General features: G+C 37.0%; 1 protein-coding gene across 2 annotated transcripts in view; it reads right to left on the bottom strand.

Moving 5' to 3' along the window:
- LOC141495385 (solute carrier family 28 member 3-like) overlaps positions 1-26,988 on the bottom strand; it is a 118,310-nt gene extending 91,322 nt beyond the window's left edge. Inside the window, exons 1-2 of one of the 2 annotated variants that reach the window (XM_074196623.1) lie at positions 26,691-26,988; positions 2,228-2,370 (exon numbers count right to left, since the gene is read on the bottom strand). In XM_074196623.1, the coding sequence (XP_074052724.1) occupies positions 2,228-2,293 (66 nt within the window). In that variant the 5' untranslated portion in view covers positions 2,294-2,370; positions 26,691-26,988. Of the gene's footprint in view, positions 1-2,227; positions 2,619-26,690 lie in introns of those variants that run through there. The other variant, XM_074196624.1, reaches the window with a different exon arrangement.
- Between the last annotated feature and the right edge of the window lie 287 nt (positions 26,989-27,275).

Below are 27,275 nucleotides of genomic sequence, written 5' to 3'. Positions count from 1 at the left end.
AACTGCAGTAAATGACTACAGCAATCTACTATTTGACAAACCCACAGACATCTGCTTCTGGGATAAGAACGTACTATTTGACAAAAATTGTTGGGAAAATTGGAAAATAGTATGGAAAAAGTAGGCATAGACCCACATCTCACACCCTATAGCAAAAACGGTCAAAATGGGCACAAGATTTAGACATAAAGAGCAACACCATAGATAAATTAATAGACCAAAAAATACTCTATCTGATCTATGGAAAAGGGATAAATTTGTGACCCAACAAGAATTAGAGCACATTCTAAACTGCCAAATGAATGATTTTGACTTCATCAAATTAAAAAGGTTTTGCATTAATAAAATCAATGATGCCAAAATTAGAAGGAAAGCAGCAAGCTGAGAAACAATCTTCACAATCAAGAGTTCTGATAAAGATAAAGATATCATTTCTAAAATATATAGAGAATTGCAAGAAATTTATAAGATCACAAGTCATTCCCCAATTGATAAATGGTCAAAGGATATGAACAGACAGTTTTCAAATGAAGAAATTAAAGCTATATATAATCATATGAAAAAATGCTTCAAATCATTGTTGATTAGAGAAATGTAAATTAAAACAAGAATGAGATATCATCTCACATCTATCAGATTAGCCAAGATGAGAAAAAGAGAAGATAATCAATGTTGGAGAGGTTATGGAAGGACTAGGACACTGATGCATTGCTGGTGGAGTTGTGAATGAATCCAACCTTTCTGGAGAGCAATATGGAACTATGCCCAAAGAGCAATAAAACTGTTCATACTCTTGACCCAGCAATCCCAATTCAAGGACTATATCCAGAAGAAATTGTAAAAAATGGGAAAAATACCTCTAAGTTCCAAAATATTCATAGCATCTCTTTTTGTAGTGTCAAAGAATTGGAAACTGAGGGGATGCCCTTCAATTGGGGAATGACTAAGCAAGTTATGGCACATGAATACTATGGAATACCCTTGTTCTATAAGAAACCATAAAATGTCAGACTCTAGAGAAGCATGGAATAACTTACAGGATCTGATGCTGAGGGAAAGGAGTAGAGCTAAGAGAACAATGTACACATCAACAACATTATTAAAATGAAGAACCTTGATGGAGAGAGCTAGGACAACTGTATTTGCCTAGTTATGGACTAAATTATCCCCAACAGAGGAAGAAAAACAGAACAAAATAAAACACACAGAAAAAAAAACCAACCTCCCTTCCGAATCTGATGAACACTTTATAAAAATTATTTCTCACGTATCTCTTTCCCTTAATCCTAATTCCTCATGCCAAAAATTATTAATTTGTAAATAGGTTTAACAAAACATGTAGGTAAAATGCTAACCTGACTGTTCCCTGCTGAGTGGGTCGGGGGGGTGGGGGTGGGACAAGAAGATGGATGGAAATTTTGTAACTTGGAAATATGTATGTATGTATGTATGTACAAATGGATGAAAATAAATAAACAAAATTTAAAAAAATAAAAAGAGAGAGAGAGAGGATATGAACCCTGGTCTTCTTGACTGTAATTTTAGCTCTTTAGTCATTAAACATTTCCAGATTAGAGACAGAACAAATATGGGATATTTCCTTTCATTTCCTTTCTCTGGGTCTCAGTTTCTTTATTAGTAAATCTTTTCCAACTCTGCATTTTCACTAACTTTACCCTTTGCTTGGAGGTCTTTCTCTTTTCCTTTTTTTGATCTCTTGGCTTTCTTCAACTTTCAGCTAAAATCCCATGTTCTTCAAGAGGTTTCTCCTGGAACTGCCTTAAACGCTAATCACTTCTTTCTGTGGATTATCTGCACTTAATTATTATAATATTGCTTCCTGGCTTAGACTGAAAGCTCCTTGAGATCAAGCCTTGTCTTTTATTTGCTTTGTATCCCTAGAGTTTACTAAGCATAGTAGCAGGTTAAACTTAATAAATGTTTGAAGGAGTAGAGACCTAAATTGACTCAAGCTAAAGAGACTTTTCAGGTTCTTCAACATGATAGAAAGTTCTAGATCAAAGGAAACTAGCTTTAAAGCTCTAAAAGACTGCCTTCTACAAGCCCTCCCTCTACCATTAATCTGAATTGAAACAGTCAATGCCCAATAGCCAAATACCCAAAAGGTGTGGAAATATCTTCTCTAAACCTAAAGGTTAACACATTGATTGTTAAAAAAAAACTTCAAAGGGCAAGTTCCAAAGCCAAAACAAAGGGTCCCACTTACCTCAAAAGCAAAGTTGGAATAACCATCTTCTCCTTGGAGATTAAGCTTATTTTCCCTCAGCTCCATTTTGTTCAGCCCCAAGGAAGCAGCTCAAAAGTATTCTTCACACTTGTTTTAGATTAATTCTTAGGTGTATCACATACCTGCAAATAAATCCAAAGCCAAAAGCCACAAACCACACCTCTTTGCTGAGGTCACAACTACATTAACCTGCTTTTGGCTAGGAGGCAAACTTGAATTTGCAGCCTCAAGCCAATCAAATATCTCTCACTTCAAAGTTTTGTTTTGATTTTGGAGAAGGTGATTTACCTTTCTCATTTGTCCACTGCACTCATTCTCTTGTCATATTTAGCACAGTGAGTAGAATGAAAATTGGTGAATTTAAAAAACACATACCAGGGATGTCAAAGATGGAATAGTCCCAGATACATAAAAATATTAGCAGCACTTACTGCAGTAGCAAAGTGAAAACAACATATGTGCCCATTGATGGAGGGAATGGCTGAGAAAATTATGATATATGGATATTCTGATCCTGGAAGTAATGGGAAGTCATTGGAGTATGTTTAGTAGGTCAGACCTGAATTACAGGAAAATCACTGTAGTCAGCTGCAGTGCCTAAGGTCTCAGGGGAAAGACCTGAGGCAAGGAGACCAATTTGGAAGCTATTGTTGATAATTTAGGCAAGAAATGATGTGTAACTGAACTTCAAGGGTGGCTCGGTAAGTATGAGAAAGAAGACAAATGCAAGAGATGTGATGAAAGTAGAAATGACAAGATATGGTAAATGATTAGATACATAGGTAAAGGGAGTAGGAGATGAAAATGACACCAAGATTGTAAACCTGAATGGCATGAACCCAGATCTTCCTAATTCTAAGGCTAACTTTTTCACTATTAGACAACACTACCCTTCTTTTTATTTCATAAATTATTGTAATTTATTTTTATTTGGGGTTTTTTTTTTTGGTTCTTTGCAAGGTAATGGGGGTTAAGCGACTTGCCAAAGTCACATAGCTAGTAAACCTCAAACTATCTGAGGTTGAATTTGAACTCGGGTCTTCCTGATTCCAAGGGTGGTACTCTATCCACTGTCCCTTGTAACTTATTTTTATAAATTACAAATTCTAAATATAATTATTATGTTTTAAATGTAATATAAGTAAATATTATTTAAATATTATATATTTTAAGGGGACACCTAGGTGACTCAGTAGATAGAATTCTGAGCCTATAGTCAGGAAGACTTGGACTTCAGACTTCAGACCCTGGGCAAGCCTCTTATCCTTACATTCTTGAAGAAGACTGGGGGTGGGGGTGGGGTGGGGTGATGCCTTGACAAGCAAATGAATTGGATTTGAGTTTCTCCTCTGGAGCCCTAGATGAGAAACAATCAGGGTTAAGTGACTTGCTCAAGATCACAAACTAATAAGTGTCAAATATCCAAGGCCAGATTTGAGCTCAGGTCCTCCTGTCTCCATGGCTGGCACTTTATCCACCTGGACGACCTAGCTGCCAAAATGGGGTGGACATGACTAAACAACACCAACAAAAACATTTATATTTTAAAAAATGAAAGAAAACATAAGAAAATATTCCTCTTTCACAATAAGACTAATATGGAAATATGTTAAACACAATTGTACATGTACAACTTTTCCCAGTTTGTTTGCTGCCATGACAAGAGGGGGAAGGAAGGAAGAGTGGTAGAAAAATGTGGAATTCACAAACTTGAAAATGAATGAAAGTTGATAACTACCTTTCCATGTAATTGGAAAAATAAAATATTTTTTTAAATAAGAAAATGTTTAAAAAAGAAAACTGATTCATTCAAGCATTCACTATTGCTTTTAAGTTTAGCAGAGTTATGAGGAAAGTATTTTTTGACCTTGAAGTGGTATATAAATGAACTATTATTCTCTTATAGGGAATGATAGAGGATACAAGAATGAAAAGCATTGTGATTTGGTTGGCAAAATATGGGTAGGATTCATAGTATTTAGAACTTGGTATTTTGAGATCATCCAATCCAGGGGCTTTTTAAGGGTGAATTAATTAAATGTTTGACCAAATATAGTAGGTGAATGATGAATAAAAATATCCAAGCAACCTTGGCAGAAAAAAATGTTCACCTCGTCCATCTAATGCCTTAATTTCATGAATAAGCAAACTGAAGCCTACCATGGTGCGATGATTTGCCCAAGGTCTCACAAATATTAAGTAATTAGGATTTGAACTCATGACTCCAAGTCCAATTACCTTTCTATTATACCAAACCATATAAATTTAGCAATGTATAGAACATAAGTATATAACCTTTTATCAGAATCTCCTGCCTGATATGCAAGTCCTCAAAACATTTTTGGAGACTTCTTTATCTTATTGCCAGATGACTTGGAACATTCAGCATCTGACATATACTTCCTTGTAAACCAGCCAGGGTATGACCACCAAGTTCTCTCTCTCTCTCTCTGTCTCTCTCTGTCTCTGTCTCTGTCTCTCTGTCTCTCTGTCTCTCTGTCTGTCTGTCTGTCTGTCTGTCTGTCTGTCTGTCTCTGTCTCTCTCTGTCTCTCTCTGTCTCTGTCTCTCTCTCTCTCTCTCTGTTTTTACAAAGCAATGGGTTTAAATGACTTGCCCAAGGTCACACAGTTAGGTAATTATTAAGTATCTAGCCTGGATGCAAGGGAATTAGGGTTAAGTGTTTTGCCCAGGGTCAGCCAGTTAGTGTCATCTGTTTGAGATCAAACCAAAAAAAAAACCCAACCAAAAATCAAAGGAGGAAGAAGTATCAAAAATGGAAGAAATACTAAGTGTCGTGAATGGTTAAGGAAGAGGAGGTTAATGGAAGTTTGCTGAATATGATTATAAAGAGGTCAGTGGTAAATTTCAGAGATCAGTTTTTAGTGGTGGTAACAAGTCAAAAGTTGTGTATGGGGCTAAGGAGGTAATGGAATATGGTATTAGGGTGTGGATCTGATCTTGTCTCCTCTGTTTAAAAAAAAAATCCAACTAAATCTTCAGAATCTCCCTATTGCTCAATCAAATAGGGCATGCAAAACCCTATATGATATCATCTCAATCTACATTCCCCTCCATTTTCTCTATGCTTCACAGTCAGACTGGAACTACCCTTCCCCACCCCAACATATTCTCTGTTGTCTAACCTCTTTGCCTTTGCTTATGCTGTTCCTTACACTGGAAGTTACCTTCCCCTATCCGCATCTTTTCCTATTGAATTCTGCCTATCCTCCAGAGCCCATATTAAATGCTACCACCTCCAGAAGGACTTCTTTGGTCCTTCTTATTAGCAATTATTTTCTTCTTAAAGTCTTACTGTTTTGCCCATAGTTGATTTACTTCTAGAACAATTATGATGAGCTATTTGTTGGTGTCCTTTTTGAGAGGAGAAACTTCTCCATTTTTGTCTTTGCATCTCATACCTAACAACAATGCCTGCTACTTAGAAGGTAAATTCATTCACTCATTCATCTAGAACAGGAAACATGCCTAAATTAAACTGGGTACCTTTCCTAGTTCCTAATACAAAATGCTCTATGCATAGTAGGTGATCTAAATGTGTTTTGCTGCATGTTTTTTTTTTATGTTGTAGTGTTGTTAATCAATAGAAGGAAAGTTCTAAAGGGCATATTGGGTAAGAGGAAGAGTGGTTGGTCTTTTTTAAAAAATATTTAATATTTATTTATTCTCATTTTGTACAAATAATTTTTTTAAAAAAATTAATAAAATATTCTTGTTTAAGAATAAACAAAATACCCCCTCCCCCCCAAATATAGATTCACTTAGGCAATAAAGTAAAGGGGAGAGAAAAAAATTAAAATTAAAAAATAATAGTAATAATTGTAGGTATGGCCAGGTGGCACAATGGATGGAGCACAAGCCCTGGAACCAGGAGCACCTGAGTCCATATCCGGCCCCATACACCCAACAATCACCCAGCCGTGTGACATGCAAGCCACCCCAACCCTACTGCCCTGCAAAAACCAAAAAAAAGAAAAAAAAAGACCCAAATTAAAATAAAGTAGTAATAATAGTAGGGGTGGCAGGGTGGCGGACAGAGCATTGAACCTTGAGCCAGGAGCACCCAGGTCCAAATTTGGCTTCAGACACCCAATGATCACCCTGCTATGTGGCCCCAGGCAGGCCACCCAGCCCCATTTGCCCTACACCTCCCCCAAAATAATAACAATAAAAAATGTGCTTCAGTCTTTGTTCCAACACCAATAACTCTGTTGCGGGTAGATCACATTCTCTACGATAAGTCCATCGCAAAAGTCAGTTCCATACTTCTCCACCGTTGCCATTGCTGATCACAACTCCATCCCCTCATACTTCTCCACTACCATGTACCACATTTTATCTCCCCCTTCACTCTGACTCTGCTGCAGGGTAGCTGAGTGGCACAGCAGACAGATCCCTGGCCCTGGGGCCAAGAGGCCCTGAGCCCCGCCACCCTACCCCTTAGGCCCAGCATCCACCTGGCCCCATGGTCCCAGACAGGCCTTCCAATCCCAGCCCCGTGCAAGAAGTAAAAAGGAAAATGTGTTATATCTGACTACTCTTCCCACCAGGGTCTATCCTCTCCTCCATCACTCACATCTCCCCCTTCCCCCTGCCCCCCCACTCCAGATGCCTACACCCCACTGAGTTTATATGCTGTTTCCTCTCCTAGCCACCTCTGATGAGAGCGAAGACTCCCCCATTCCCCCCTGTCCTCCCCCCTCCATATCACTGCAATAAAGAAAAATCCCACTATATGAAACATCCTGGCCTATTTCCTCTCTCCCCCCTCTTTCTCCCATTACATTTCCCTTTTTTCTATTGGCTCCATTTTTATACCATATTTTATCTTCAAATTCAGCTTTCTCCTGTGCTTCAACTATAAAAGCTACTTCTACCTGCTCTATTAACTGAGAAGGTTCATATGAGTATTATCAGTATCATTTTTCTATGTAGGAATACATGCAGTTCATCATCATTAAGTCCCTCATATTTTCCCTTTCTCCTCCAATCTCTATGCTTCACCTGAATCCTGTATCTGAAGATCAAACCTTCTGTTCAGCTCTGGCCATTCCAACAGGAACATTTGAAATTCTCCTGGTTCATTGAAAGTCCATCTTTTTCCCTGGAAGAGGACATTCATTTTTGCTGGGTAGTTGATTCTTGGTTGCAGTCCAAGCTCTTTTGCCTTCTGGTATAGGTATATTATATTCCAAGCCCTATGAGCTTTTAATGTAGTTGCTGCTAAGTCCTGTGTGATCCTGACTGCAGCTCCATGATATTTGAACTGTGTCCTTCTGGCTGCTTGTAATAGTTTCTCTTTGATTTGGGAGTTCTGGAACTTGGCTATAATATTCCTAGGGGTTGGTTTTTTTGGATCTCTTTCTTGAGGGGGATCGGTGGATTCTCTCCATTTCTATTTTGCCCTCTGCTTCTAGGATATCAGGGCAATTTTCCTGTAGTAATTCTTTGAAAATGATGTCAAGGCTCTTTTCCTGATCATGACTTTCAGGTATTCCAATAATTTTTAAATTATCTTTCCTAAATCTGTTTTCCATATCAGTTGTTTTTTCAATGAGATGTTTCACATTTTCTTCTAATTTTTCATTTTTTTTGTTTTGAAGTAATGAGCCCTGATTTCTGATAAATTCAATCTCCCTGAGTTCTATTCTTTGTCTGAAGGATTTGTTTTCCTCAGAGTTTTCTTATCTTTTTCCATCTGGCCAATTTTGCTTTTTAAAGCCTTCTTCTCCTCAATAACTTCTTGAACTGTTTTATCCATTTGACCTAAGCTGGTTTTTAACATGCTATTTTTTTTTTTAGGTTTTTGCAAGGCAGATGGGGTTAAGTGGTTTGCCCAAGGCCACACAGTTAGGTAATTATTGAGTATCTGAGACCAGATTTGAACCCAGGTACTCCTGACTCCAGAGCTGGTGCTTTATCCACTGTACCACCTAGCCACCCCCATTAACATGCTATTTTCTTCAGCATTTTTTTGGGTTTCCTTGACTAGGCTGCTGACTTCATTTTCATGTTTTTCCTGCATCTCTCTCATTTCTTTTCCCAGTTTTTCTTCTAACTCCCTCATTTGATTTTCAAAGTCTTTTTTGAGCTCTGTCATAGCCTGAACCCAATTTCTGTTTTTCTTGGAGTCTTTAGATGCAAGAGCTTGTGCTTACTCATCTTCAGACTGAGTATTTTGATCCTTCTTGGGCTCATATGCAAAAATATTTCTCAATGGTGTTTCTCTTGTTTCTCTGCTTGCTCATTTTCCCAGCCTAAGCCTGTTTGGGGGCTGCTTCCTGAGCTTTTGGGACACTCCCACAAGGATCTCAGTGTGTGAGGCTCTGTCCTCCTTCCTGGTCTGTGAATGACCATATGTGTCCCCCTTCTGCTATGGGGCTGAAGTGGAGGGGGTCCCAACTGTTCTATGGGGGGCCTAGACTGGGTTCAGGATCTGAATGTGTTCAGAGCCCCAGAGTCCTGTTCCAGGGGCAGAGGACAGAGCTCTGCCGTCTCTCTTCACTTCCCTCCCTAGGTTCAATGGGCTCATGCCCTGGGGGCTCCTGCTTACTGGCTCCACCTGTTTCTGTTTCCTGCCTTGGCCATGCTGCTCCCTTTGTGCCCTGAGGGCTGGACTTCACATGTTCACTCTGGCAGAGGTCCCCCCCTGTTCCCCCAATTTGTGCCCAGTGCTCCTGGTAGCTCAGGAAACTCCCCCACTGCTGTGAGCCATGGCTCCCAATGCCCTGGGGCTGCCTCTGGGAGGCTGAAGTTCTTTAGCTCTGTTAGGCCACCCCCTGATGGGCCACCCCTCCAACCCCCGGGGGGAGCAGAGCCTTTCTGCTGTTTTCCAGGTTACCTTAAGTAAGGTTGGTCTTGATGTGGGCCCTCCAGAGGAAGCCAATTTGTGGGTTAAGTTCAGAATGCATGAGAAGGTTAAAAATTCATAAAATCAATTTGAGAATTCTATCCTGAGTAGATAGGGAAGTTTACAAAAGTGATCAGCCATCACTGACTTTTTCTTTTTTTTAATGTGATTTGCTTTCTTTTCCAACATATATAGTTTTCAATACTCATTTTCTGTAAGATTTTCAGTTCCACATTTTTCTCCCTCCCTCCCTTCCCTTTGCTTTCTTCTTGGAAGTGGGTATTTTATATAGGTTGCATATATACAACTTTGCATGTTGTGAAAGGAATGGCTGAAAAAATTGTGTATTCAAATGTGATAGAATACTATTGTTCTTGGAGAAACCAAGAGGGGTGGAACTCCAGAAAAGACTGAAAAGACTTGTGTGAACTGTTGCTGAGTGAAGTGAGTAGAACCAGGAGAACACTATAGATATTAATAACAACATTATGTGATGATCCCCTATGATAGATGTAGCTCCTCTGGCAGAACAATGCAAAAACAATTCTAAAATACTTATGATGGAAAATACTATCCACATCAAGAAAACCAAAGCATGCTATTTTCAATTTTTAATATTTATTTTACACTTTTTCCCTCTGGTGCTTTCTTCTCCTTTTTGTTCCAGTTCTATCACATTTGAATACATAATTTTTTTCAGCCATTCCTTAATTGATGGGCATTCCTCAATTTTCCAGTTCTTTACCACTTTGCCAACAAAAGAATTTCTATAAATATTTTTGTACATGTGGGTCTTTTCTCTTTTTACATGATCTATTTTGTATTCATACCTAGTAGTGGTATTGCTAGATCAAGGGGTATGCACAGTTTTATTACCCCTTTGAACATTGTTCCAAATTGTTCTCCAGAATGTTAGACCAGTTTTATAACTCCACTAACAGAGTGTCCTAGTTTTCTCACATTCCCTCTAACACTGATACTTTTCCTTTTTTGTCATATTGGCCAATCTGATAGGTGTGAGGTAGTACCTAAGAGTTGTTTTAATCTGCATTACTCTAATCAATAATGATTAAGAAAATTTTTTCATATGAATATAGTTAGCTTTAATTTCTTCTTCTGAAAATTACCTGTTCATACATATCCTTTGACCATTTATCATTTATTGTATCCTTATATATTTGACTCAGTTCTTTTTTAGAAATTTTAGAAATAAGTTCTTATCTGAAAGACTTGCTATAAAAATGATTTCCCAACTCTCTGCATTCCTTCTAATCTTGGTTGCATTGATGTTATTTGTGCAAAATCTTTTTTAATTTAATGTAATCAGAATTATCCATTCAGCATTTAATATCATTCTTTAATCTCTTGTTTGGTCAATAGTTCCTTCCCTTTCCATAGATCTGGCAGATAAACTTGTTCTTCTAATTGGTTTATGATACCATCATTTTTTATCTAAATCATGTACCCCTTATCTTAGTATAGGGTGTGAGATAGTAATCTATACCTAATTTCTTCCATATATTTTCTAGTTTTACCAGCTGTTGTTGTCAAATAGTGAATTCTTATCCCAGAAGCTGGAGTCTTTGGGTTTATCAAACAGAAGATTACTATATTCATTTACTGTTGCCTCTTTTGTACTTAATCTATTCTACTGATTCACCAATTCCAAACAATTTGTTAAGTGCCACTTTATAATACAGTTTTAGATCTGATGACTAGGCCACCCTCTTTTGCATTTTTTTTATTTATTCATTTCCTTGAAGTTCTTGACCTTTTGTTCCTCCAGATCACCATTAACTTTCAATCTGGGAAGGAACAACAGGAAGCCTGAGGGGAAATAGTTTCCAGAAAATTCAGGGAACTGGAAATCATTTCTTTGAATGCTTCCAGTTTCTGTTTAATGTTTAGGGAACAAGGACTGCCTGCTCTCTGAAAGTCAGTAACCATTAGAATTCTGTGTAGGACCTGGCTAACTTTCAAAACTTCCTCAGGTCAATTTATATCATTAATAAGGAAGCAGCTGGTACAGTGGAAAGAGTATTGGATTTGGAGTCAAAAGACATGAATTCAAATCCCAGGTTTGCCATTTACTAAATTTTTTATGATCTTGAGTCTCTGGGTCCTAGTTTTTTCATTAGTGAAATGAGACATTTAGACTAGAGTGTTACTAAGCCTTCCATTTTCGAATCAGTGATTCTAATTCATTAGAAATAAATAAACTTAACCATACTAATCCTCCATTTCCTTATCTGTAAACTGTGGCCTCAAAATCTGTAGCTCTGAACCTCCAATGATAGGAATATTTCTATGTTCCTCTATCCCCTTGGTTGTTGTAGTGTTTTTCCTAAGGTGTGTCCAACTCTTTGTGATCCCATTTAAGGTATTCTTGGCAAAAATACTGGAGAGGTTTGCTGGTTCCTTCTCCAGTGCCTGAAGCCAGATTTGAACTCTGGAAGATGAGTCTTCCTGACTTCAGGTCTAGCCTTCTATCCATTGTGCCATCTAAGCTATGTGATGATGAATGATCATCATGAATGATCCTTGATTATTCTGCTTGAATTGTAAAAATCCATTCAATTTCATTTAGCTCTTGAACTTCAGAAGGGACCCTTAGTTCAAAGAATTTATTTTTATTTTTTAAAATTTATTTATTTATTTATTTGAAACTTTACAACTTTCCCCCTAATCTCACTTCCCTCCCTCTACCCTCCACAGAGGGCAGTCTGTTAGTCTTTACACTTCAGAGAATTTAGAATTGAAATTCTTTATAATCTAAATACCACCATCATCATCCCTGCCTTTGTAGGCTTCTTTCTCTCTCAACCTGTCTCATAATTCCTCATCCATTGGGGAAAGAGAACTCCAAGGGAAAGGGATTATTCCCCTTTGTTTTATTATTCCCAGTAATTAGCCCAGAGTTCTAAGGATAGCAGATGTTTAATAAATACTTGAGTTAACGAAGGAATCTCAGATTTAAAGATTTAATTTACCCAAGGTCACATAGGTAGTAAATATAACAAATCCTGAATTCCTTTTTGATTTTGAAGGCAGGTTGCTCATAGCACTATATTGAGCTCGTCCCTATACTTGGAACCCTAGGAATTATGAGTTCAAAAACTTCCCTCTCTTATTTCTCACCTAAGAAACATCTTCATTGTTACAGTAACAGTTAGATAAGGGAATGGATAGTGCACTGGAGCTGCAGACAAGAACTGAGTTAAAATTCTGCCTAAAGATACTTACTTAATAGTAGTGTGATACTGCTTAACCTCTGTCTGCCTCAGTTTTCTCAGCTGTAAACTAAGGATTATTGTAAACTAAGGATTATAATAGTGTTTACCTTCTAGAGTTGTGAGAATAAAATGAGATAATATTTGTAAAAGCTCTTAGTACAGGGTCTGACTCTTAATAAAACCTGTATAAGTACTATCCTGAGAGGTAAATATTATTTCCATTTGTACAGAGTTAAACATCTATAGGAATTCTTAACTTGGGTCCATGAACTTTAATATTTTAATAATTTTATTTTCTTATAATTGACTTCTTTCATCATACTATATATTTTATTTGATGTATTTAAAGACATCATTCTGGTGTGGCTAGGTGGCACAGTGGATAGAGCACAGGCCCTAGAGTCAGGAGTACCCATTGCCTTGCCAAAAAAAAAAACATCATTCTGAGAAGGGGTTCATAGTCTTCACCAGATGACTAAAGGAATCCACAATATCAGATCCCTTACTCTAGGCCATCACACATAGAACATTTGCTAACAGAACATACCTTTGCCAGTCCCTTAGGCAGGAATTACTAATAGGTGCTTTGCATGAAGTATGACTTTGCTATGCATTTAAGATCACAAGGGCATGTGGATCAGCTCTTTCCAAGCATCCTTATGTGTCATAAAAGCATATATGTCTGTTGGGAGCCAGGGTCTCTAATATTATTTATAGATATTATTTTCTATTCATTAAGGTAGGATTCCTAAGGACCTCCTAGAAGTGGTTCATTTGATTAGATTAGCTAGGTGGATAGAATGCCAGACCTGAGGGCAGAAGACTGATGTTCGTGAGTTCAAATCTAGCCTTAGACATTTACTAGCTGTGTGACCTTGGGCACGTCACTTAACCCTGCTTGCCCCAGTTTCTTCAAATATAGAATGGACTGGAGAAAGAAATGGCAAACCAATCCAGTACCTTTGCCAAGAAAATCTCAAATAGGGTTACAAAAAGTTGATCACATCTGGAAAACAACACTAAAGCAAAAAAAATTTTAATGATTGAACAATACCTTTTTATTTAGTATCAGCCTTTATTTGGCAAGACTGCATAGTGAATAGAGATCTAGCCTCAAAAACAGGAAAAATCTGGATTAAAGTATTATCTCTGACACCAGTTTTCTGCACGTCTGGGCAGGTTACTTAATATCTTAGTATTCTGTCTAGGACATTCCTTCAGACAGTAAATTACAGAGAAAGTTGTCAACCTCTCTTGGAGCTCCTTATACCCATAAAGGTTATCTTTGGACCATTTCTTTATAACCACCCTTTAGTTACTACCACATAGATTAGGGGGTGACCACATTTCTAAATAATAATGGATTTGCCTTGAATTGATGTGCATTATTCTCATCATATTTTTCCCTATTTATCTAATTTCTTCTGTCTGCAGGGAGATCTAGTTTAGAAAATCAGGCTCATGTATTAACATAATTAATACCTCTATATACAGTGCTGTATGAAATAAATACTTTTATTACTTACATTAAAAAAACAGTAGTGCAAGAATATTATAGGAGGTCACATAGCTGGGTGGACCCCAGTTTAGACTTTCTCTTGGTGATGAATTACTTTGAACAAATTGCTTAACCTCGGGACCTCATTTCACCCATATCTAAAGTGGGCAGCATTATCTTGCTTATACTTGTGTGGGGATGCTTTGAGAACACGTGAATTAATATGAAAAAGTTTGAGTAATTTAAGAGAAAAGTACTATACTTGGAGGAGATGACTTTCATCCCTGGGGGCATCTTGAGTCTCTTTGCTGCCACCAGCCTAGTTAGTATCTATTTCTGCCTATTCATTAGCACTATTTTCCCTAATTTCTCCTATATTACTCTTTTCTGATATAAGCTAGCACACAAAGAAGATTCAGGAGTACAACTAAATTTTTGCTAAAAAGTGAATTATTTGGAGGGTATAAACTATGGAGTCTGAACAAATCTTGTTTGTCATTCTCCTTTAGTCTATGGGACCTGAATCCATGATTTTCAGAGTGTCTGTGAATTTGGGCAGGAAAAATTGTTGCTAGGGCAGTTAGGTGGTTCAGCAGATAGAGTTCAGAAGATTTGAATTCCAAAAGAGGCCAGTCTTATGGACTTATTCTGAGAAGGGGCCTAGGACACACACAAAAAGCTAGGAACCCCACGGTTTAGTCCATCAGCTTTAGTTCTTCTGGTTAGTTTGCTTTCCTTTCTAGCTGCTGCTTTTAGCCTCATTTTGTCATGAGAGGATACTATCCTGGAATTTAGAGTTATAAGGTACCTTGTTGTTCAATTGTTCAATCTTGTTCAACTTTCCATGACAATGTCCATGAGGTTTTCTTGGCAAAGAAAGTGTTTTGCCATTTCTTCCTCTGACTCATTTTACAGATGAGAAAATCTAAGTAAAGAGTGACTTGCCCAGGGCAAACAACTAATTTGTAACTAGTAGGTTTGAACTCAGATCAGATAATCAGATAATCAGAGATTATCTAAACTAGGTCTTTTCAATGTTTGGACTCCAGTTACACTCATTTCTAGGGTTTACCTTTTAGGAAAGTTAGGGTTTCTTCTCTCCAGGGGTTAACTTTGGGGTGTTATACAGGTGAGTGAAACAAAGCTTTCCTCATAATCACAGTTTGAAATGCATGCAGAAAATAAATGCATAAAATTACAAGGTAAACTAATTATATATTGAAATAATTAAGACACAAGTTTATGGACTATAGGTTATGAAGCCCCAAACTCACCCTTGTAGAGAGTTATTTTTTGCCTTCTGTATTCACGATTAAAACATCCCAAATGCCCCTCTGATTACCCATGTTTTCTTGTTTTCACTTGCTCTTTTCTCTTTTTTTAAAAAATGTATTTAAGGCATTGGGGTTAAGTGACTTGCCCAAAGCCACACAGTTAGGCAATTATTAAGTGTCTGAGGTAGAATTTGAACTCAGGTCCTCCTGATTCCAGGGCCAGTGCTCTTTTCACTGTGCCACCTAGCTGTCCCCTGTTTTTTTTCTCTTATTATATTTATTATCTTTATTCTAAACTTAAGCACCAACTATAGTGAGCATTTTCCATTGTATAATGATATAGAAAAAGTGAATCATAATTTAAATTGTGAATCTATTGTGTACAGCTAGCTTCTTGTTTTGCGACTGCCAATTTCTGAATTCAAGGGCTAATGAAACAAATTCAGAAACCTTTTGGGGTAAGGGGTCCAGGTCTATGATCTCATCTCACTGTAGGGAATTCTTGATAGTATGGAGATTCTTTTCACCTGAGGAAGATCAACTTATCTGTAATTTATAAAGAGCTGATAGAGGCAATGGGAGAAGTTAAGGGGTTTGCCCATGGATTGTACTAATGTATACTAGAGGATGGATTTGAACTATAGTAGAAAAATTCACTACTCTGCTTCTCTTCCTCATTCTTCTTTTCCCCACTAAAAGCCAATGTCTGTCAAAGAGAGCTGATTAATAATCATTAATATACAAGTCTTCCTGCATCAAAGGAGTAAAGTTTCTCATGTTAATTGAAAATCAACCTAACATAAAATTTTTTTCTTATTTTTTCTCTCTTTAGTAATTATGAAATGTAAGAAAAAATTCCACACAAAGGTGATGATGATGTTTGTTCTTTGTTTTTAAAGAAAACCATGACATCAGGGAGGTGATGTCATGAAAAACAAGTGAATTGGGTTTGAGTGTTGGGGTGCTGTGCTAGGTCACTAGCCTTACTTTTTCCTCCAAAGTCATCTGGATCCAGTGGTCAGATATGAATTGGGATGACTGGACTTGGCCTGGATGTGAGTAAATCAGGGTTAAGGAGTTGCCCAAGGTCATACAGCTAGTAAATGTCTGAGTCCTCCTGACTTCAGGGCCAACACTCTACTCACTGTGCCATCTAATGCCAGATAGAAAGTGTAGGTTCAGGGTTTTTAATTTGCTTATCACAGAACAATAGTTATATCAATTTCACATCCTAAGGAAAGTATTTTCAGAAACCGGTTACTCCTAACCATTTCCCTTAAGCATTTACCTATAGATCTGGTCAAAGATGAACAAATATTAAAAATGTATATTCTCCATAGTTTGGTCACAACAAACAAGACAAAATTCTATCTAATTATATTATTTCTAGGGAAGGAAGATCCCTCCCTGAACATGCTAAGAAACTCCTTTAAAATCTGTTTAGACCTTTGTTTCAACCCTGGACATTGACTCTTGATATTAAGTCTTCTATTCAAGGGAAAATGAAATGATATTCCATTTGACTGAATCCAAAGACTTTCCAAAAACAAAAGAGGTTTTAGTGGATATGTTTTCACAAAATAGGTCTTTCTGACTCTAACACCAGCCTTCTTTCCACCAAGACCATTTTGGATACCCAGGAAATTTATTTAACCTATAGTTTATTAAAGACAAAGGCTAGGTAGGGCCAGGAAGCATGTATCTAACTGTATTATAGTCAAGATATGCCCCAGCACAGGCAGTTCAAAAAGGAGCTGTCCAGTTCTGTAGCTTCCAGACTAACTATGAGCAACCTGCTCTTCCCCTCTTCTCCTTTATCTTCTTTACTAAATCCTGAGGATTTACATCCTTATGAACCTTCATATATAAATGAATACAGAAACTTCTCCAGGACCTATTTCAGGAATTTTCTATGGTTCCCAGTTAGTTTTTGGTCAAAAGTACACACACACACACACACACACACACACACACAGTGCAGTAATATGAAATACTGCATGGTCAACAGCACATGTATTTACTGTTAGTAATAAAAACATAAAAATAAAGCATCATTTAGACAACAGTAGTGGTATCACAATTGCATACTTCATTTGTTTCTTCATTCATTCTGTCCTTGGTCTTCTCTTCCCTTCATTCCTCATCTACTTCCATGGCTATATAATCATCATCTCTAGGCAAAAATATCTGTCTCCAACTCTTGTCTTTCTCCTTTAACTTTATTCTCAAAGTACCAGAGATATAGGTAGTTTTTAATAAATGTTTCCTGACTCATTGATTTCCAGTTACTCTTAGATTATCTTTGCCTGGAAATCCCATCTCACCAAAAAATCATATTCAACATCCCAAAAGGAATTGGTAATTTTCTGCCTAAAACAGGATCCTCTTCCTAACTTTTCCATGTTTATGGAGCATGGTATCACCTTTCTCAATTGCCCAGGATTGGCAATTGGCAACTTTTGGGTCAGTTCCTATCTGAGATCCTTCTAAAATATGAATATGTAGAGGAGAAGGGAAGGGAATGGCACCTAATAAATGACAGGCATGTTATTAAGCCCTTTTTGTAAATATTACTGCACTTGATCCTTATAACAACACTGGGAGGTAGATGCTATTATCACCATTTTATACTTGAGGAAACTGTAGTAAACAGAAGTTAAGTGACTTGCCCAGGGCTACACCATTAGAAAGTGTCAAATTATAACTGACTCTTCTTTCCTCCATCAAAGATGACTGACTGAGGCTTGACTGAGTGAGGGGGAAGATGGAATCCCTTTATTTCCCTTGTTTGTCTTAGATTATAAATACTTAGAGAGTAGGAAGTAATTCTGTATGATTATATTGACATAACATTTAATCCTTTTCAAGATTCAGTTTCTAAACTGCAAAATGGGAATAATGCCCTGTTCCTCTTACTTCCCTAAGTAAGATTGCTTTAAAAATGGAAAAATGCTATGGAAATGTAGAATTACTTATCCTAAATTTCCTAGTTCAAGAATCCCACCACTATAGTTCTGAAATTTCTAGGATTCAGAGAGCAGATCTTTGTTTGTATAATTTCATCCCTGTAGTCTGTGAAAGATATACAAAGTTTAGATAAGATACTATCATGGTTCTCATAAAGTTTACTATCAAGTAAAAGATAAGACACAGATAAGGAACCAATATATATAAAATATTATGTGATAAGAAGAGAGAACACACATAATACTAGATAAAGTTATTCAGGAAAGATTTTACTGACAGGGAGATCAGGAAATTGGTGGACAAGTCTTCATGATTTCCTAGAATATCACATCCCCTTATAGTCTTTATCTTCCCAACTCTCTCAGTTCTCCCTCTTTCCTGGCCTCAAATAAGAAATCTATTGCAATGCCTACAACAACTTTTTTTTAACATTACCATTTATTGCCTATGTGACCTTGAACAAATTTAAGCAAGTGAAGATATGGTTTTTAATCCATAAAATTGGGTATAGCTATTAGTGCCTTCATGTATATCTAATTAAGAGATTATGAAATGGGAAGAAGGCTTAATGGAAGAATGAATATAATATTGCTACATGTGAATAAAGAATTGGTTTTAAATTCCTTTAGGAATCATGGACGACTTATGTGCTAAGATTTGGATACATAATATGTCATTACACATTCAAAATAAAGTTGGGATTTTCCCCACAATTCTTCTTCTTGTTTGTACTTACCACTGACAATGAGTAGGAATGAATGTCCTAGTCCCAACCCAACATCCTTTTTTTATTTACCTTTTAGTAAAAATCAGTCATAAATTAAGAAATTTTGAATCTGACACAAGTACCAGAGGACTTGAAGCTGGAGTGTGGCAATTGGGAGTTGGAGTATACCTGGGGCTAAGGACACATAGGAGGTAATAGTTTTGGAGGAAGCTTGAGAGGGTGCTAACTTTCTGGTCAGGGAGAAGATTTTCTCCCTAGGATAAGGTCAGCACCTTCCATTGGAAGGAGAATTGGGGCAGGGGTAAGGAGAAGATATTAAAAATATTGACTATGCCTTCTAAATTCTTAGACCAATATGATGAATAAACCATTCTCTGAGTTCAAAGTAGCTTCTGGGGACAGAAGAGTAGTTAGTTAGCTGGGTATTATAGTATAATCCTGATCAGCTCTCATGGCACTCTCTAAATTTTCCACCTGTGGCAAAATTTCCACCCTTATTTGTTGAGAACACAGGACCTTATCTAAAGATTTTGTCTAAACTCTTATAGAATCATTTGAATGAAAGAGATCAAGGATAAAGACATCATTGAGCTAATCCTAAGTATTACTTGAGTGGACTTTGGATAAAACTTAAGTAGGGAGAGTATTTGCTGTTCCAGCTTTCCATTTCTGCACTTTCTCCTCCCCTTAAATTTTTCTCCCTCACTAGTTCATTACACCTATCCAATGCTCTCTTTCTTTCTTTTCTTTCTTTCCATCATGTGTGAAAAATAAAAGGAATAGAGGTGGCTAGATTTCACAGTGGATAGAGTACCAGCCCTGTAGTCAGGAGGATCTGAGTTCAAATGTGACCTCAGACATTTAATAATTACCTAGCTATGTAACCTTAGGAAAGTCACTTAACCCATTGCCTGGCAAAAAGCTACAACAAAAAAAAAAAATAACTAAAAAGAATACAATATTCATTTTTATTTTAATGAGAATTTAAGTCAATGAATTCCTTCAAGCATATGGTATATTTTAGTAAAAGTATATTTTAGATCTTATTTCTAGTTGGAAAATGAAAATATTCTTTTCTTTAGAAAAAGAATCTCTGATTCATTCATTCATTCATTCATTCATTCATTCATATGGAGGGGGACACAGGTCCCACTTTGCCTCCTTCCTGATGGTCTTAAAATTGTATTTCAGGTCTTCCATGAAATCTATAGCTATGACAGTTAATAGAAAGATTCCTGATTTTGGAGTCAGAAGTACCTGCTGGGGTTCTCACCTGTTAGTTCAACCTTGGACAGATCACTTAAGGACACCTTTGGTACCTTAGCTTCCTCATTCATAAAATGGTGATAATTTGTCCTGCTCTTCTCACAGGATCATTGAGAGAATGTAGTGCAATAATAGGTGTGATCCACAATAAAAAATAACAAGCCATTTCAATCAATATACATTAAGAACCTACTATGTGCTAGTCAATATCATGAGATTATCTCTTAAAAGAAAATAAAAACCATAACCTAACCTATAGTCTACATAGTTCTATTTTTATTAAAGTTTATATGTTATATCTTCAAACATTGATTTAATCTCCATGATACTAAATCTAAAGCATAAAGACACCCTTTGCCATTATTGTCTCTGAGAAGCCCTCAAGGTAACCAACCAATCAATCAATAAATGTTTATTAAGGACCTAATATGTGCCAGACTCTATGATGATTTCCGGGGGATTCAAAAAGAGGCAAAAGACAGTCTCTGCCCTCAAGAAGTTTATAATCTAATGAGAGAGACATGAAGACAAATATATTTGAAGTAAGTTACATACAGGATAAGTAGGAAATTATATGCAGAAGGAAGGCACTAAAATTAAGAGGACTTAAGAAAAGCTTTCTATAGAAGGAGGATTTTTATATGAAGCCTTAGGGAGGTAGGAGAATATTCCTGGAATGGAGGACAGTCAGAGAGAATGGCTGGGATCAAGAGTGTCTTGTTTATGGAACAGTCAGAAGATCAGTGAGTGGATCAAAGAGTAGGTGTGAGAGAGTTAGGTATAAAAAGACTATGTTATGAAGGATTTTGAATTCTAAAGAGAATTTTATATTTGATCCTAGAGGCTATAGGGAGCCACTGGAGTTTATTGAAGAAGGGTGAATGACATGAAACTTGTTCTTGAGGAAAATCACTTTAGTGACTGAATAGAGAATAGGTTTGGAGTGGGGAGAGATTTGAGGCAGGCAAACCCACTAGTAGGCTATTGCAGTAGGTATGAGTGGTGACAGTGTCAGAGGAGAAAAGGACATCTTTGTTGTTGCAAAGGAGTTGTCTGGACACCAGATTGGTTGTGGGAAGTGGGAGATGGTGTTATCTTCTTTGGTAATAGGGAAAATAGGAGGGGATGATTGAGGGGGGAAAAGATAATGATATATTAAGATATCTATTAGTCATCTAATTCAAGCTGTTTGAAGGGCAGTTGGAAAAGTGAGATTGGAGATTACCTATCAGAGTCTTGTTAGGATAACCTTCATAAAATCCTCAAGGAGGACCTTTATTTATTTTATTTCCTTTTAGGAAAAGCTCTCCTTTATGTCAGTGCTTGTCATTATCTTGTTTGTCACCTGAACTAGTATATCTGGTGAAGTGAAGTCATCTCTTCAAAAATAAGCTGTTAAAGTAGGTCCTTGGGAAGAGCCAGAGGGAAGAGTTGAAGTAAGGAGAACACATTTACTTTAGTCTCTGCTTAGTCATAGTTGCACTCATATTAAAAACTAGGCTCTGTACCTCCTGAAAAATATTAAATTACATCCTATAAATCTATCAAGCCTGACCCAATGGAGGCTAAACTGGAAGACTTATTTTCCTTATTTGGATACAATGGCACTTTTTTGTGATGTAGCTATCTGGGTTCCATGTTTTCATCCTTTGTAATAAAAATCTTCCTGCCCCCACCGCTATATGCTATTCAGAGGATTGGCATGGCTGTGCTAATACTATAATTATGCTGTGTCCTCCCTATATAATTATTTATGCAAATCACATCCCTTTCTTCCTGCCATGTTTTCTTGGGAGGGAAAAGTCATAGATCTATGACTCTTTATCTATCTAAAAATCTAGAGCTAAATGGGTCCTCTTAGTCCATCAAGACCAATTCCTTCAGTTAACAGATGGAGAAACTGAACTCCAGAGAGATTAGTTTAATTACCAAGGTCACACATGAACATCATTTCTTATATGTTGTTACATATTGCCAAATTAGAACAAAAATTTCCTGAAGGTAATAGTATTTCTATCCACAGTACCTTTTTTTTTGGAGAGGGACAAAGGGTAATCAGGGTTAAAAGACTTATTCTGCATCAAACAGTTATCTGAGGTCTGATTTGAACTCAGGTCTTCCTGATAATGCTCTATCCACTGAGTCACCAAGCTTGCCTCCAGCATAGTGCTTGGCACATGTTCTTGTTCAGTCATTTTTGAGTCCTATCTGATTCTTTGTGATCCTATTTGGAATTTTCTTGGTGAAAATACTGGAGTAGTTTGATGAGAAAACTGAGGCAAACAGACGACCTGCCTAGGAGCAAACAGTTAGTAAATGTCTGAAGCTAGATTTGAACTGCAGAAGTTTAGTCTTCCTACCTCCAGGTCTAGCTTACTTTCCACTGAACCATCTACCTACTTACTTTTCACATAGTATATGAAGTCAACTACTTGAATAGAATTAGTCTGAGTGACCCTATTTTAAAAAAAATTTAGTTTAAACTTTAGGTATGTTGCCCAGCTAAACTACAGGAGATGGTCGTCTGGAAATAATCTTGCACATGAGCATTAATCCGATCTCCCTATGATATTGGGAAAAGGGAGAAATTTTGGTGACACATCTTCAAGGTTACTAATTCTACCTCCTCAAGATTCTTTGCAACAATCAACAACTTTTGTCTTTCTATGGAAGTTATGTACTCCTGTTTATAAAAAAGCAAGTGGTCTAGGGGTGTTAATAAGATTCTTTTACTTTTATTTTCTGAGTTTGCCTCATTGACCAGGGTGAGACCAGAATCAAGATTTCTTTTGAACATAATCTTCATTAAGAGCCTACTTTCCTACAATTGATCACTAGGTGGCGAAGTAGATTGAGTGCTGGACCTGCAGTCAGGAAAATTTATCTTCTTGAGTTCAAATCTATCTTCAAATACTTACTATATGACCCTGGGTAACTCATTTTACCCTGTTTGACTCAGTTTCCTCATCTGTCATGTGAATTGGAGAAGGAAATGGCAAACTGCTCCAGTATCTTTGCCAGAAAACCCCAGTTGGGATTACAAAAAAAAAATGAATGAAAAAAACCCAACACTGAATCAATTGAACTATATAACATGCTCCAAGCACATTTGAAGAAGCTGGAGGAATAAAGACAAAAATGAAATGATCCCTGTCCTTGGTGAACTTAAATTGCAAAGGGGTCGAGAACAACATAGATTTAGCATATTAAATGCAAAATATTTACAAGTAGTTTTCAAGTAGCAAGTTTCTAGAAGTAGAAGAAAATCACAGTACACTTTCAATAAGAGGTAGGGTTTAAGAATAAGTTTACAGGGAACTAGCGTCTCCAAGGTGAGGAAGGCGAGGAGGTGAGGAAGGAATTCTCCAAAGAATATGGAGATAAAATATCACCCAGGGGAATAGCAAACAGGTCAATTTGTCAGGAATTTGGAGTTAATGAATGAAATTAGCATTCAGAAAGCCTGCTGGAACATGATTGTGAAAAGCTTTAAAAGTCAGACAGAGAGTTTTTTATTTTTTTCCTCAAGGGAGCTCCTGGAGCTCTTGGAGCAAGGAAATGAAAGACAAGGTCAGAGTTGTACTTTAGGAATAATACTTTGGCAGATCCCTGGAGGATGGATTGAAGAGAGACTGAAGAACCAATTAATAGTAGCCTATTAGAATAGTCCAGGGAAGATGTGATAAGAACCTTGTATGGTGACTGCATGAGTGGTGAGGAGATAGGTAATGAGATAGAATGGGGTGGAAGAATCCATAATACTGGATAACTAATTAGATATAAGGGGTGAGAAGAAGGAAGGAAGGAATAAGTATTTTTTTTTTTTTTTTAGATTTTGGCAAGGCAAATGGGGTTAAGTGGCTTGCCCAAGGCCACATGGCTAGGTAATGATTAAGTGTCTGAGACTGGATTTGAACCCAGGTACTCCTGACTCCAAGGCCGGTGCTTTATCCACCTAGCCACCCAGGAATAAGTATTTATTGAATACCTGTTGTGCCAGAGTTAAGGATGATGTCTAGGCTACAAGCATGGATGACCAGAAAGAAGATAGTATATTGGAAAGAAACAGGGTAATGTTAAGGAGAGGAGTAAAGGGAGGAAAGAATGAGTTGAGATATCCAAAAGGATATCCAATTAAAGATGTCCAAGAGGGCTGGGAATATAGATCTGGAAGTCAAATACATAGAAGTGATTGTTGCATTCATGAGAGCTATGCCTCTTGACACCCTTCACCAAAGTCACTAATGATCTTTAAAAAACAAAAACACAGGGAGTGGCTAGGTGGTGCAGTGGAGAGAGCACTGGCCCTGGAGTCAGGAGTACCGGAGTTTAAATCCAAAAAACCTTAGAAAAAAATTAGAGGGCTGTCTATCAGTTCTCATTTTTCTTAACCTCTTTTTTTTTTTAGGCTTTTTTCAAGGCAAATGGGGTTAAGTGACTTGTCCAAGGCCACAAGGCTAGGTAATGATTAAGTGTCTGAGGTCAAATTTGAACTCAGGTACTCCTGACTCCAGGGCCAGTGCTCTCTCCACTGCACCACCTAGCGGCCCTTTTAACCTCTTTTGGACATTTGACACTCTCTCTTTGAAACTCAATTCATCCTTGATTCTGGTGTCCCTTTTCAGATAAAAAAAAATGGAGAAGAGATATGTGTATGAGAGGAAGGTATTTTTCCTTTTCCACACTTCACCCACTGTGTCTCCTCTCACTCTGCTACTACCAGTGAGTACATATAGGCTAGAACTAGGAAGTCTGGATTACTCTGAATTTGATAGGTTCCAAGGGAAATGTATGTTATTGAGTAGGTGATATTAGGGGCTTAAAGCAGGAAAGGGAAGGCTTTCCTTCAATAGGTGAAAGCTATGCTCACAATAGGAAAATCCCATTAAAGTTCAACAACTGCTATCAAGTTGACTGAATCATTCTCTTAGATGTAAAATGAGGGGACTAGATAAGATTAAGTCAAAGCATCTTGGATTCTGTGATTCTTTAATTGATCTTCTAACACTTAAAATGAGCAATTGAAATGGATGATCACCAATGGCTTTTTTAGTTTTAAAAATATATACTTTGGTGTCCCAAAGCCAAAGTCAAAAGAAATTGTTTCTCTTACCAGAAGTGCCTGTTTCATTTGTTTGAGGCTTATTATCCTCCTGGTCTCTTACTACCATCTTTACTCCCTCACTTCCATCTCTTATATTCAATCAGTTATCAACACAACTCTCCATCTAGGGTTACCTCAAACTTGGATTTTTGATTAAACTCTGACCTGATCTCCCCCCTTCATCTAGCTCATCACTAGAACAAATCTTCCTAAAACATTATTTTTATTAGTAAACCTTTAAGATCAAAAGTTGTCATCAATTTCCCCATTCCCCATTTTTGTTTTTTTAAGTTGGTTTTTTTTTTTGTTTGCAAGGCAATAGGGTTAAGTGGCTTGCCCAAGGCCACACGGCTAGGTTCCCCATTACCTCTTAAGATAGAATTCAAACTTCCTAACCTGGTATTTTATGATCTCCCCAATTTAGTTGAAATCTCTATTGATGTCTTTGTTCCTTGAATGAAGCTCATTTCCTCCCTCTCTTTAGTAATCACTAATGTGATGCATGAGTCCTTCTCATCTTCACATCATGGCAGTTAAGATTTTGGACTTGAGAATCATAAGAGTTCCCTCTCAATAAGTTATTACCTGTTTCTGAGTCTTAGATTATTTATCTATAAATTGGGATGAATAATTCTTGTACTACTCACACCACAGGATTCTTGTGAAGAAAGCCAATCTGTAAACTTCAAAACACCTTAAAAGTATATGATTATTATCCAAAGTCCCTAGCCTTTCCTACCTCATCTTTGAAGATTTTCTGAGTTATTCCAGGCTATATTCCTAAGTAAATCAAAAGTACATGTAAAATGTCATTTTAGTTATTCTCAGAACATATAATATTTACTGTGCCTACATCATATTTATTTTATGGATAATAATTTTTAAAGTATCTATACTATATCCCAAATAATTGTAATCTCCTTGAGACGAGGGATTAGGTTTTATACTTCTGTATAAGGAGGACCTCAGACCTCCTACTTTTCTTATGTCTCTTAAATTGTATAATAGTTTGAAACTGCTCTAAGACTTTTGGGACATCCTATAGAGAGGTTCTCAGTAAATATCGTTTTGTATGAACTCATATCTACATAGCTAAAAACTTTCTTCACAAGAACCCCAAAGGACAGTGTATTATCGCTGTTTCACAAATGAAGCAAAGCTACGGAGCTTTGTAAATGATCTTACAATATTAAGTGTCTAAAACAGGATCTGAACATAGGTGATGCCCATCACTCTCTCCACAACTCCACAGTTAACATCAAAATGGAGCAACAGAGGAATAATTTACTTTTTTCTTTTTTTATATAATTTATTTTAAATAAATTCATACAGTGGCAAAAAGGAGGTTGTACTCTTAGAGTAAATTGGAAAATATGAACAAATGAAAGAAAAAACCCATTCTTTCTCCAAGAGCTTCCCTTTTAATGGAGAAGACACATGTCTGTCACTGGGAACCTGGATTATTTAATATGAGAAAAAATGTATGAGAAAAACAACAACTCACCCTTTTAAACTAGCAGATCCAGGGGAGGTCTTGACCAGGGCTGTAGCTGACTCCTTTGCTTTCCAGAGGGCAAGGCAGAATCAGTTCAGCCCAGCAGGACTCCTAGAAAACTCTTGGTGAGAAGAGGTAGATATGAACCCTTCCCACAGACCCTCCCTAACCATGGCCCTCTTTCCTCCAAATGTTTACAGATTAAAAAGAAGTTTACAAAAGAAGTTTATAGTCTACAAACTGAGATTCAGAATCTTTGTGCCTGAGGAAACAACTCATTGCACTCAGGTGATTTGCTGTGTTTACAATGGTAAATTCTGGTTGGTTTTGGTGACTCTTTCCTATGCAAATTAAATCTTTGACACTCACTGTGGGGGTGTGAAAAAATAACTTTAAAAGTGAAATTGAGGGCTTAGATTTGAGAATTCTGGTGCATTTAGAGACAAATCAGAGAGATAATGCAAAGAGATGATTGAGTCCTATTGCTGAATGACACCTGTATTTTTGCCAGGCTAATTTGTTTTTTTAGACTATTCATATTTATTACAAGTATTTGGTTTTATTTCCCCTTTTTTTTTCTTCTTCTTTCAATGG

Source organism: Macrotis lagotis, chromosome 8 (assembly GCF_037893015.1).
Source record: "Macrotis lagotis isolate mMagLag1 chromosome 8, bilby.v1.9.chrom.fasta, whole genome shotgun sequence".
NCBI lineage: Eukaryota > Metazoa > Chordata > Mammalia > Peramelemorphia > Peramelidae > Macrotis > Macrotis lagotis.
Note: the sequence above shows the minus strand (reverse complement) of the source record. Positions and strands in the feature narration are given on the sequence as shown.